Source organism: Notechis scutatus, chromosome 4 (genome assembly GCF_049901735.1).
Source record: "Notechis scutatus isolate UNSWTSFEM ecotype Mainland chromosome 4, rNotScu1.2, whole genome shotgun sequence".
Taxonomy (NCBI): Eukaryota; Metazoa; Chordata; class Lepidosauria; order Squamata; family Elapidae; genus Notechis; species Notechis scutatus.
This window is the reverse complement of record NC_142012.1, coordinates 117,070,185-117,084,463: the sequence shown is the minus strand read 5'-3', so window position 1 is coordinate 117,084,463 and position 14,279 is coordinate 117,070,185. Positions and strand designations below refer to the sequence as shown.

At 35.7% G+C, this 14,279-nt stretch overlaps 1 protein-coding gene across 1 annotated transcript in view; it reads right to left on the bottom strand.

The window, feature by feature from the left end:
• Positions 1–2,279: 2,279 nt before the first annotated feature.
• LOC113412776 (guanylate cyclase 2G-like) overlaps positions 2,280–14,279 on the bottom strand; it is a 64,410-nt gene continuing 52,410 nt past the window's right edge. Inside the window, exons 14-18 of the mRNA XM_087965683.1 lie at positions 6,792–6,984; positions 6,331–6,505; positions 4,878–4,976; positions 3,684–3,775; positions 2,280–2,369 (exon numbers count right to left, since the gene is read on the bottom strand). Of these exons, the coding sequence (XP_087821809.1) occupies positions 2,280–2,369; positions 3,684–3,775; positions 4,878–4,976; positions 6,331–6,505; positions 6,792–6,984 (649 nt within the window). The remainder of the gene's footprint in view (positions 2,370–3,683; positions 3,776–4,877; positions 4,977–6,330; positions 6,506–6,791; positions 6,985–14,279) is intronic.

Below are 14,279 nucleotides of genomic sequence, written 5' to 3'. Positions count from 1 at the left end.
AAGTCACAATATGTCAAGTGATGATGCCGTGATGATGCGAGTTTCACACCCTGTCATAGAAGCTTCATAGAAAATACACAATGTTTGTACTGTAGTCTTCCTGAGGGTATCAGTAATAATTGAACATATAACATTTGGTGCATAAATAGGTCATCTGTTCCAAGTTGAATTTCCCTTTGGGACCACCATCATCAGCTTTTAGAAATAATCATCTAAGAAAGTCATAGAAGTTTAACATTTAAAGTTGAATAAAAACTTGCAATGCCTAGAATATTCATTTAACCTTTGTACTCAGTAAGCACTTTATTGGGCTGTAACTGATGAGTTGAAAGATATACATTAAACCCATTTACTAAAACTTAACATATTAGTCAAGAGAATAAACATATACTTGAGAACATAAAAAGGAAATAATTTACACAAGCCCAACTCTTATTATTTTCAATATGACTTTTCTGAACTAATATACAAACTACCATATAAACTTTTTAAAGATGGACAAATAAAAATAAAAAAGAATAAGAAAACCATCATTTTAATTCATGTGCTTTATCCACATTTAATAATTGTATTAGACAAATGAATATGTCATTTTTAAAATCAATTCATAGATTACAAAATGAACTGGCTGGTATATTTTGTTAGAATACTAGAACCACAACACCTGAAACAATTTATATTCTTACAGCAATATAACATGAAGAATGAAATTTGAATGAGGGAAGGAAGAACAATAAATTTCATTTAATTAAATAGTTCTTCAACATTATTGTATATTAATATAGTGAAATGACCATGCTTTTCTTTAAAGAAAACTTCAGTGAGATTTTTTTGAAAAATCCAGGAAGAATATTTAGATTTTATCTTTTAAAAAATAATAATAATAAAGATAATTCGCTTTATGTCTATGGAGATTCTAAATCACCCAGGTCATGATTATCCATAAGGTGTCCCAAAAAGCTTCTTGGATGACAAGCAAAATGTTTTCAAACAAACCAAGAAAGTCCTGTTGCCTTTTGTAGAAAGCACCTTTGTATGAGATAATTAGTTTTAGATTTTTCTACTTCATTTTACATTGCTTTGTTTCTAATTCAAATTCTATTCGGAACTGTACTACACAATAAAATACATATTTCAGTAAACTTATTTCTAAGAAAGGAAAATAAATATTGTTAACCCTCAAGGAATTCTTGCTTATATTCCAATAAGTTACATTGCGTCTGATGAGATTCACTAAACTATTTCCTTAGTTGTGCATTTTGCTAGTCATATTTTTTTAAAAAACCACAAACAATATGCAGGGCATTACACCACTTCTTATGCTAGTGTAAAGAGTGAACTTTATATACCTAATACTATGATATTATGCATTGAAATTACATCATGTATATTTGCATAAAGCAAAAACACACACAAGAAATACATTGTGTATATACACATACTATTCAATAAGTAATAGGAGGCTTTGTGACAGTTTCCTTGTGATAAACTTATAAAGAGGAATTTAAGGTAAGCAAAAAAAATCCTACTAATTTCCCATGGGAAATTTAATTTAATTGCCTTTAATTTACATGTGATTTAAATAAAATGTGATTTATGGATCTATTCTTCGATAATGTAAAATTTAGGTTTGAACAAATGTGAATTCTAGAAGGCGCTAAGTTATAAATACCTAAAAAACCTCTAACCCTATGAAAGAAAATGAGTCTTATACTTGTTTTTGGTTGTCTGTCCAAAAGGTAGCAATGTGATTATGAAGAATCAGTTAATATGATATTACTATTTAGAAGGACTGTGCTATGTTTCAGATACTATTCCCCAATGATACTTCAAAGTTTGGAGCAAATGTAGGTCATAAATCAGCCATTGTTTGTTTGTTTGTTTAACGAGTGTACAGCAACTGCAGAAAGCATCCACATGAACAAAGAAAAAGACACACCTGCTTTATAGAGCTTCAGATAGGTATTATACTTATGCATCCAGCTACATCAAAGCACCTCCTTTGAATGAAATCTATTAGATATATTTCCGTCCTTTCTACCAGTTTGACAACTAAGATAGTTACAACAATATAATGTCCAAATTATAGGCTAAACAGCAATGCAACTTAAATACAGATAAATGTCAAACATTAAAATTAAATTAACAATTAACAATTAACAACATGGAGAAAGGCAAGTGTTTTTACTAAATGTTTAAGTACTAGGAGATCACATTCAGTTGATACATTTAGATCAAGTAAAGTTCTTCGCTACAGATTCTGACTCATTTCCCTTCAACTATGGTTGAAACCTGCTGTTGAAATCTGGTAGTGGCATGTCAAATCCAGCTTTTCCTTTCAGCCAAAAAGTCCTTTGCTGTCCTTTACCCTAGTAATCAACCAAAACAAAGCTCTTATACATAACATCAAAGGCAAAGTTGTTCATATGTGGTAGATATCCAATAAGACTGCCTACAACAGCAAACCCCAAACATTGTGGCTTGACCCAGCTTGGAGGGGGGAGGAGAAGGGAACTGGCTACACAAGTGGCAGGCTGGTACACACACACATGAGTGCCCGCTCATGCAAGTTGAGTTGTACATGCACACATGTGCTTTGGACAATCACTCACATGGCTGAATTTCACCACAGCCAGTAGTGGACCATGGCTTGGGGATTGGGGATTCCTGACCTAGAAAACTGCCAGATTTGTAGAAAGCATTAGTATTTAACACGATTAAAAGTATTCCTTCAAGGAATACTTGAAGAAGAAATGGAAAAAATTGAACCCTGGGTCTGCCACTTTTCACTATCTTAATCTTTCTTCATAAGAAGACTGCTTCTGAAAAGCCATCCAATATTTCGGATTTACAATCATTCCTCTAACATTTATTTTGAATCTTCCTTGCTTAAATGATCCAACAAAGTGTCAATATGTGGTGATCTTTGTCTGATTTCACAAAAATGCCAAGATGGGTCAAACCTAGTTAGTAGTTGAGTGAGACCTAGGTTTCTAGACTATTTTGAAGAACCAAACAACCAAGCTAGATTTAACAAAAACTTTACTATCTCTCAAACAAAGCTCATCAATTTGGATGCATGCATATTTTTGTAGGAAAAAAGCACAATTGTAATGTAGTGATCGCTCAAAGTATTGTTCAATTAACAAATGGATGCAATGTCAAAGATAGGGATGGGCAATAGGACATATTTTCTGTATTGCTGTTGTTCCTATTGTCTTTCACAGTTATAGCAATGCTGACAAGCTCTGGTGAAAGCTGGAGTTTAATAGTATTCCAAAATTATACACTGTCAAAAGCTTTCCACGTCTAACATTTAACTATAAGGGGGATTGGCTATAATATATTGCATTCTGGCTTACAAATCTTATATATTCCTCTAACCCAGAGGTCTCCAAACCTGTCATTTAAGACTGGTGGACTTCAACTCCCAGAATTCTCCAGCCAGCTTTGCTGGAAAATTCTGGGAGTTGAAGTCCACCAGTCTTAAAGTAAGGTTTGGAGACCTCTGCTCTAACCCGTTCCCCTCTTTTCAGCTAGAGCAGAGGTGTCAAACTGGCGTCCCACAGGGCGGGATGTGTCACGCATAGGCCATGCCTATCCCAGCTCATGTGACAGCAACATGATGGAGTGAGTTTGACATCTGTGAGCTAGAGTATTCTTTGATTCTATAGAAGACATACCTTTATTCTTATAGTTCCTCTTTCCTGCAAATTAAAACCACCAATTCTTTGAAGAGCATTTGCTGTGGTATTAGACACATGGATTTGCAGAGCTAAGAAATGGAGAGGGAGAAAATTATTATGTATTTTTATTAAAATTTATGAATATATAAAGAAAAAATAAAAATTAAAAATTAAAAAATACATAGAAAAAGAAAAAACAATGAAGAAAAACATATATAAAGAAATTATTCCCCTCTCCTTCAAGACAAAAACAAACTTCAATAATTTATCCCCATGTTCAGTCTGCCATAGCATAGTTTATGTTTTGCTGGATATGCACTGATGAAAAGTTTTTGAAAGTATTCTACTTTAAATGGTTTTGTATAATAACATTCCCCCCTAGATATTAACTCTTAATTAGAAATTAGAGTCCAGCTGTCAAATGGTCTTCATATTTAAGAATTAATCTGAAATCTTTCTCTTTTTTTCTAATAATGAGCAATCAGATGTTTTCTCTTCCTGTCATAGCTGTCATTCTGCTGCTTGCCTCACATTGCATCTTTTGCCAGCTTGACATAAGCAACAAGAGAAGGGGAGAGATTGGAATGTGGGTTTTTGAGGGGGTTGGACTGATTTGAAGCAGAGTCAGTCCTGATTCTGGAAGTACACTAATCAAGCACAAGGTCAGCAAAAGGAATGTGGAGATGGGAAAGGCACAAACTCAGGGTTCGTTTCCAAAGAACTTTTAATTGGACATTGACTGTCAACGGGATAGGGCTGTGCGGGGGAGTGGCCGGGGGAAAGGGGAAATTAAGGAAGTGAATTGCATTGTTTTCACATCAAGCTGACAGACTCTGCCTGTTCTAATCCGTAATCGCTTTGTTCTCAGTAAAATTTATTTATTTATTTATTATTTACTTATTTTTGTCAATTGCTTACAAGATAATAGGTATAAGTAAAAATATACCTTTGGGGGAAAATGCAGGATTCTTTCTTTGCTAATTAAACAAGTGGGATGGATGACACTACCTGAGCATAAAGATTCTCTACAACTTCTCAGGAGTATAACAATCTTATGATTACCTATTACTACCATCCATTTATATACCTATAGACTACTGTGCCCTGTCTGACAATAGGATACAATAATAAAATGGTATATATATGGTTTACACCAACCTTTTATTTTGTGTCTAAGAAATGATAACTTACGTAAGCTGGTGCTTTCCATCCGTGAGGCTGTGTTCACAGTGTCTCCAAAAAGACAATAGCGTGGCCTTGTGATGCCTACTACTCCTGCAACAACAGGCCCTGGAAAGACAAATATTAAAAATTACTTCAATCACACATAAAAGGCATACAAGCTTCTGTCATGCTTTATTTCTTACTGAAATATAGAAATAAAATTTGGATTTTATGGCATCTGATCTGAATATTGGAATAAGTTGTTTTTTTACATTTATTTTGTTTTCCCAACTATAGTGACTTTCCTATTCTACATAATGCTTTTATTTCTAAAGTATTTATTTAAAGAAATAATGTTCCTAATTATAAGAGCCAAAGTTGTATAAGACTATGCTTAAGAACATGGATCAGGTTAACCATCTTTCCACTATAGTCAGCTACTACATAGCTAGTATGAGGGCTAAAATATGAGTCAACTGGAATCCAATTAAAAATCTATTTAATCTAATAAAATAATCTTTCTCAACAGAAGATAAATTTTATTTTGTTCAGAAGGTAACTTTTTTCTGAAAAAAATATATGAATGGTTCAGGTAAGTATAATGCAAAGAATATCCTGATGCATTCCCTATATAATGCTACCGGTAGTAAAGTTGTTTTGATAACATAGCACATGGATGAAATACTGCATATAAGTAATTATATTCTTAATACTACAGCATGGAGATTATTCCTGAGATTTGTATACAGATTTGAACATGTAGAGCACCATTCTTCTTCTGAATATATAGAGGATACCAACAGACATCTGGAAGTAAGAGGCACTACCATTCCTCAGCTAGTGAATGGTTGACACATTATAAAAAGACATATTATGGCTTGTTTGATTTTTGTCTTGGCTTGTTATGTGAATACAACCATTGCAGTTAGTAAAGCATGGATTACAGCCAACATGAATTCATTATAAAGTAATTAAACCATTACTTGATATGATATATATAATTTCCATATATCAGAAACAACAAGTGGCCAGATTAATTTTCAAGCATCAAATGTAATGTTCTAACTCATTTCATATTGTGACCATCTGCAATGTAATCACATATCTCAGGATGGGTTCTAGGATTGACTTAAAAGCTGTAATGTCTCTCTAAAACACAGACGGAAAAAATAAAGGCAATGAATTTTTATAATGTATCATTTCATATCCTATAAAACAAATATTCTGAAAGATCAATAATGAATTATAACCAATAAATGAAGCAATTCTTAGTTCATCAAAGATCCCTATCTTAAAGGAAATTTTGCAATGGGGGGGATATAATAGTATAGACTTAAGTCTAAAGGACACTTCCAACTCAGTTTATCTTAAATAAATCAGGAAGAATAATAAATTGCAAGTGTTTGCTGATTCTGTGCCAATGACCACAAAAGGTCAATTCAATTAAGATCTGAAAGTCCAAAGAGATTTATGTTATCACCTGTATGAATTCCAATTCGCACCCTCAATTTTTCATTAGGCAAGTGCCTGATTTTGAAAGATATAATTGCACTGAGAAAGTGCAAAGACATAGTGGCAATTTCTTCGACATGTTTTGTCCCATTGGGAATGGGGAGGCCACTAGCCACCATGTAGGCATCTCCAATAGTTTCAACCTAGAAACAAAAAAAGTCATCATTTGTATTTGTAGATAGATAGAACTCAGTTCCTAAAAGGGTGTAAGTAGGACATGGTTTTGGAAGGTTCATAAGTCAACAGACTTACAGAATTTACAGCATACAAAATGGTTAAGTGAAATGAATCTGGTGTATCTTGTGTTTTGATTATCTCCACAGCTGTTTTCAGACAAAGATAGTGATATATGGCAAATTTTGGATATATTTTCATGGCTACTGAGTGGAATGATGCAAATATCCTTCATTGGGGAATTTTTTTCCCTACCTTGTAGACATCATATATTTGAATGATGTTATCAAATAGACTATACAGGTCATTGAGGAGAGTGACAACTTGCAGGGGAGAGCTGAAGGAACATAACTTAGTGAAGCCGACGATATCTGAGAAGAAAATGGAGACTGATTCAAAGCTTTCAGGTTCCACAGATCTTCCAGCAACAAGCTGTTCTCCTATAAAACTGGAAAATAAATGGATGAGAAATAAATTCTGCCTCTATTCATAAAAGCATACAAGTTATATACAATTTATTATCCCTATAACAAGATAGTTCTTCATTCTTCAAGATTGGAGTTATTTACCACAGTATGCAATTGAGACATAGCTTTACAATATAGCAATAATGTTATTTGTTTCCAAAATGTGTGCACTGCAAAAGTCAAGATTTCCACCTGCAAATCTAAATGAGGTTTATTGGAAAGAAACAATCAGGTTCCAGTGCAGGAATACTAGCTACCAATTGACTTTCAAAGGAAACCTCTTTGAATGCTTCATTGTGGTAGCAATGGGGTTTTTAAAAAATCATTCTAGTGCTTTTGTAATGCAACCAGCTTCAGAGGATGGAGGAGATTGAGAATTGTCCTGGAGTTGGGTGGTGCCTTGCCGTGGAAATCGCCGGCGACGGTTCCTGCTACCCCCAACCCCCACCCTCCCGCTAAGCGTGCAGCATCTACTGGCACCATAAAGATCGTGGAGAAGCGAAAGATAAAGATCAAGCCAGCCCGGAGACAGCCCAGAGGCGCAAAGGAACAAAGCAAGAACAAAGGCAAGCGGGCGAAGGCCGGGAGTGGAGGGGGACGCCATTTTAATCGGGACGAGCCTCGCAGACAAAGAAGAATCCAAGCGGCGGATCTGCGTAAAAGCAAGGCTCGTTCTTGCAAGGGATCCGCTGTAAATCCAAGTTAGAATTTTCTGTCCCGAAGTTGGTTGGGGAGACGACGGGCAGTGAGGGAGGGAAAAATTCGGAGGAGACACCGCTGCCGCTACCACTGCTACCGCTTCGCTCCGGAGACAGAAGGAGGAAAGCCCGAGGAGCGCCAGAAGGAGGAAAGCCCGAGGAGCGCCGGCCGGGTGAATCGCTCCCTGAGCGAGAACGCCCAAACGTGGCTTTTTCCCCAACTTTGAGAGTTTTCCCTCAACTGCTGAGTGAGAACACTGTGTTACAACTTCCTGTTTACAGAGTAATAGCGATCTGCTATTCAAAAAGCGATAAATTCCTCTCATCAGCTGCTAGTAAAACAATCAACCCGTTCCTTGCAGACTCCTAATACTACCTCATTACCTCAAAACTTACAACTTTTCTACCTCATCACCTATATCAACGATTAGATAATCAATTTCTATAAAATATTTTATTAATGGTTTTATTAATTTATTGTTTTTAATTGATTAGTGTGATTAGAGTGTTTAGTGCAAACAGTGTGATTACTGACTAGATTAAAATATCAAAATTCATGTAATTTAATTGAATAGCAAAATCATTGATTTAGTGAATTTAAATGAACAGTGTGATTAATAATTAGTGTAATTAATTGATTAGTGATTAGAGTAATTAATTGATCAGGCTGATTGTTGCTCAGGAATATTATCTGACTTGAGAGATTACTACAATTGATTGTTTGATATTGTTTGATGTAATATTGGCTATATAGATTACCCAAAATTGTTCCTTTAATTAATTCAATCAACGTACTATTTTACCAATCCTACCATGCCAAAAAGTAAATCCTACGTCAAACCACAACCTAAAGAGAAGATAATCCCCACCAATGAACCACAAGACTCCTGCACATGCCTTAAATGCTACAAAAATCTAAAGGATAATAAATACTCCATCATATGTTCTCTGTGTAAAAAATACACTCATCATGACTGCTTGGGATTACCTGAGCAAATGATTAAATACCTAGAATCATCCAATGAGTATCCATATTTCTGCAAATCATGCATACCCAAACTGGATCTGATTGAAAGAGATGATACCATCGAAACCATTGAAACATCCCCAATCATCGAAACCATTAAAACATCCTCAACACCATAGTAGCATCCCTGGACGCCGTAAAAGAAAGAATAACCAACCTTGGGGACTTCCGGTTTGTCGGCCGGCGAGCGGCAGGGATTTGCGAAGCTGCGCGATCCCTGCCGCGCTAGCGTTTTTGGGGCTCCGACCCGGCCGGGTACGGAGCTAGGCTGCCCTGCAGGGGCAGCTGAAGGTAGGGGATCCGGAAAGGGTTTGGGGTGCTGCAGACCCTCCCTGGCCGGCAGAACCCCTTTTCCCAGGACAGTGCAGCGGCGGTCCGTAATGGCCGCCACAAAGAAGCTGGCAGCCGGGTAAGAATGTGCAGGAGGAAGTGGAGAAAGTGATTGAGAGGAGAAAGTTTTTCTTGGCTCCTAGGATTCTAAGACATATTTAATAAAATTCCTGAAAAGTATGACTTTCTGAATAATACCTGCCAGAAGAGGAAAAAGCGGCTGCTTGAAGGTGCTGAAAGGATAGCTTTCCCTCTTTTCCTACGGAATAAATAACTGGATATTAAGAAACCTATTTTTTAGGTGGAAATTGGTTTTAAGCGATGAGTGGGAAGAGAGAGGATTAAAAAGAAAATATCTGTATGCTAAGATTTGTTGGAGCAGATGCCTTAAGGATTTGAAGACTAGAATATATTGTAACAAGACTTTAAACAGATTTGGACTTTCTTTCTCTTTGATTGATATTACCCCAGAAGGAGAAAGTGAGAACTCTGCCTTGGTTTGGACTGATTGATAACTTTGGGACTGTTTTATCTTTTTTATTTTCTTTTGAATATTCTGGTTGTTGTAAGAAGAAAGAAGGAGAAAAGAAAAGAAAAGATTTATAATGGCTCTTTCTGTTGAGGAACTAAGAAATGGTGTGGAAGAAGCTTTCCTTTTCTTAGAAATGGCGCTTACTAATTATCAACAAAAATTACAACAGATGAAGACAGCAGAGGAACAAGAAAGAAAGGAAGGAGCCATCTTTAATGAATCTCAGAATTTGATCCAGAAAAAAGGAAGAGAGAAAGAAAAGAAAAGAAGAGAAAAGAAGAAAACTAAAGGATTTAAGGACTTAAGATCTAAAAAAACATTTAAGAAAGGGAAAAATAAAGTGCAAAACCAATATGATGATTGTAAACAAAGGGGAAAAGAAATACGACAGAGAAGGGAAGCCGGTAAGGCAGAGGCTAGAAGAAGGGGGGTAGAAAGGTTTGTTGGGAAAAGAAAGAAAGGGAAAAGGTGGAGAAAAGCTACAACATTTTGAAATTAAATGGAAAAAAGGAATTTTTATGGATAATGGATAAAGTATAATTTTTTTTAAAAAAAAAAAAAGATTTTGCAAGGTACATAAGATGAGATGGTAGTATTGCAATGGTTTAAGAGTTGATAAGAGATTAAAATGTTAAAATGTTTAAAAATGATTGGTTTTAAAACTTAATAATAGGAGAGGTTTAGAATATTGTTTTAATTAAAGAGTTTAATAAAATTATGGTATTGATGTTATTATAAAATTTTTATTATAGTATTTCTTTTTAATATTTGGATTTATTCTCTAATTATGCACTTAATTGTGTTGGATGTATTAGTTAGATAGAATGTACCAAGCAAAATCTGATTGGGTATTAGATATTATTTTAAAGATTAATTTGATTAACTTAGGGGGAGATAGAAAGGCATCATACTCTGATTAATGATTTCAGGAGAAACTGATTTTCTTTTTTTTCATAAGGGATGAGACAAAGGGATGATAAAAAATGGACAAAAGATACAAATATAATGATTTAAACTAAGATGATTAATTAAGGTAGAATTAAGAAGTGTGAAATATGTGGAGAAGTTAATATAGAAGGCTTAGAATGGTAAATAAAATAAGTAATGATATGTAAGATGAGCATGAATATAATTGAAGTCCATGAAGAGAGAGACACCTGGGTCCAAGTTACTTTCCAAAAGATATTTTTATGTTTTGTGTGTTGTGTGTATATGTCTTTTTGGGGGAGAATTGGTAAAAACTTGTAGAAATATAGAATGAGAATAATGGTAATTAAGTCAGAAAGAAACAGATGAAATAATAATAATGATATTGAATAAGAGTAAAGAGAAGTAAAGAGAAATTGAATAAGAGGTTTTGGTATATTATATGGAAATGGTTTAAAACAGAATCATAATTTATCTGACTTGTTAAATTTACAAGGAAAAAGGTTTAAACATGTAATGAATAATGATAATTTGTGTGTTTTAAAAATTAATAAAACTTGTTTTAAAAAAAAAAAAAGAAAGAATAACCAACCTTGAAAAAAAAAGACACAACGCAAAAACCTGAACATCAAATAGCTACAAACCATATCTCCACCCATCAACCACAATCCAATCCAAAACCCAATCCACAAATAAACACAACCCAGACAAATATTGATATCCCAATCCTCATCAGAGAAGCTGTTGAGCGTGAACGGAAACGTCCAAACGCCATCTTATTTGGACTAGAAGACATCAATGTCATGATGACATCACAACTGTCCGAAACATCATCAGAGATTATCAAGCATCAACCATCTCCGCTGATGAAATACTTGACATTTCCGCATCGACCGAGAGCTCAAAAATAGAGACGGCTCTGTGGCCCCACGCTTGTGCAGGGTCATTTGCAAAAACGAATCAAGCAAACGTAAATTCATTTATACTATAAACTCACTCGCCAAAACCAACACCAACCACAAGAACCTCCGTTGCCGCCCTGACCTAACCATACAGCAACGTGCCCGCTCCCGTGTACTCCGCATCGAACTCAAAAACCGTCTAGACAATGGAGAGAAGGACCTGTACATTGACTACCATGCTGACTGTATCAAAAGTAAGCCACGCAACCCAATTCTCAACTTTTACCCTCAACCACAACCCTACCTCAATCCATCCACCATCACCCAAGACTAGGCACGCGCGCCCCCAACTACCTCAATTCTAACTACTGCCGGACTTAAATGCAAACTACTCAATACAAGAAGCCTCGTGAATAAAATACCTGAATTTCTCATCCTCCTTAATACGGCTAACTTCGACATTATATTTGTCTGTGAAACATGGCTCAATGCATCTCTCCCCGACTCCATTACCACAGTAAGAGACTATCATGTTTACCGATCAGATCGTGAAAATCGTCAAGGAGGTGGTGTTGCTATATTCTATAAAAATCCTTACATCTAAAAATATCCAAGTTACCCAGGAGCTTGCCCTTCCTGAAACCATCATCTGTGAACTATCCTTAAATATCACAATTCGATTCTTACTATGTTACAGAGCACCTGATTATGACATCGAACATGTAAACAAGCTAAATACATTACTAACATGGGCTACATCCTGCCCATACCCTTTTATCTTTCTTGGAGATTTCAATCTACCTCATATCGACTGGACCCTAAATAATTGTACAACTGAAATCATACACACAACCTTCTACAATGCTATTACAAATCTGGGACTGGAACAACTAGTAACCAACAACACTAGACTAAACAACTGCCTCGATCTCATCTTCTGCAATAGTTTGAATTTAATTTACGGAATACAAACTAAAGAACCCTTTTCCAGCAGTGACCACAATATGATTGACTTTTGTCTCAACATACGTCCACACAAAAATCACCTCAATGATGTAATCCCCAATTATAACTTCAAAAAAAGGCAACTATGATCTTATAGACAACGACCTCTCATCCCTTGATTGGCAATCTCTATTCTCTGGATGCAATACCGTTGAAGACCATTACAACATATTCTTACTTGAAATCAAAAGAGTCATCATACTATATGTTCCAACAACAACTCCCAAAACAAAACAAAAAAGAAGATTACCCATATCAATAAGGAAACTTCAATCCAAAAGAGATCACTCTGGCGGAAAAACAAATCTGGTCACGTTGCCAATTTCAAAACCGATACAAAAACTTATGCCACCAGATAAAGACCGAATGCACCAATTATCACATTAAACAAGAAGAAAACCTTCTAAGCACCAATTCCACCCGTGCTTTTTACAATTTTGTAAACAACAAACTAAAAGACTCAAGGTCCATCCCTCCCTTGATAGGACCTGATGGTAAAAGACTGCAACGACAACACCATTAAAGCCAACATCTTTAACACATTCTTTGGCTCAGTATTTGTAAACAGCAATGGATCTTGCCCAGTATTTCCTAACCGTACCACAGATAACAACAATGACCTAATACATATCGATTTCACAGAAGACAATGTTGAAAAATCACTACGCAATCTAAAACCATCCCTATCTATTGGACCGGATGGAATATGTGCCTACTTCTTAAGAAAGCTATCCACTGCCATAGCCAAACCTCTAAGCATAATCTTTGAAAAATCTTTCAGGACCAGCTCCTTGCCTAACCTATGGTCACAAGCCACAGTCATCCCCATCTTCAAAAAGGAGACCCAAGCCTAGTTGAAAATTACAGACCAATCTCCTTATGCTGCGTCACCTGCAAAGTCATGGAATCAATTATTAACCAATCCATCATCCTCCACTTAGAGACAAACAACCTACTCTCCAATAAACAATTTGGTTTCAGAAAAAAACTATCCTGTAATCTGCAACTCTTACACTGCAAAAACATATGGACGACACAACTCGACCAGGGCAAAGCAATAGACGCAATCTACATAGACTTCTGTAAAGCCTTTGATTCAGTGGTACACGACAAACTACTCCTAAAAATAAAATCCTATGGTATATCTGGACAACTGAATAACTGGATAGAAGCATTCCTATCAAACAGAAAACAAATGGTCAAAATCGGAGAGTCCTATCCAATCCAGTACCTGTCAATAGTGGTGTCCCTCAGGGCAGTGTTCTAGGACCAACTCTCTTCATACTCTACATAAACGACCTCTGTGATCATATTAAGAGCAATTGCGTTCTCTTCGCTGATGATGTAAAGCTGTTCAATACTACAGTCAATACTGCTACCCTACAAAAAGATCTTGACTATGTATCCGAATGGTCAAACAAATGGCAACTTCAAATCTCAACAAATAAATGCTCTGTCTTACATATTGGCAAAAAAATCAGAAAATAAAATACAAGCTGAATAGTCAAGACCTTGTTGATGACCCAAGCTCTGTAAAGGACCTTGGAATACTCACCTCTAATGATCTAAGTGCTAGAGCCCACTGCAACTACATAGCCAAAAAGGCATTAAGAGTTGTTAACCTAATCCTACGTAGCTTTTTCTCTGGTAATATCACACTACTAACCAGAGCATACAAAACATTTGCTAGACCAATACTCAAATACAGTTCATCAGTCTGGAACCCTCATTACGTATCTGATATTAGCACAATTGAGAAAGTCCAGAAATATTTCACAAGAAGAGTTCTCCACTCTTCTACTCGTTGTAGAATACCTTATGCCACCAGACTTGAAATTCTAGAACTAGAAAACCT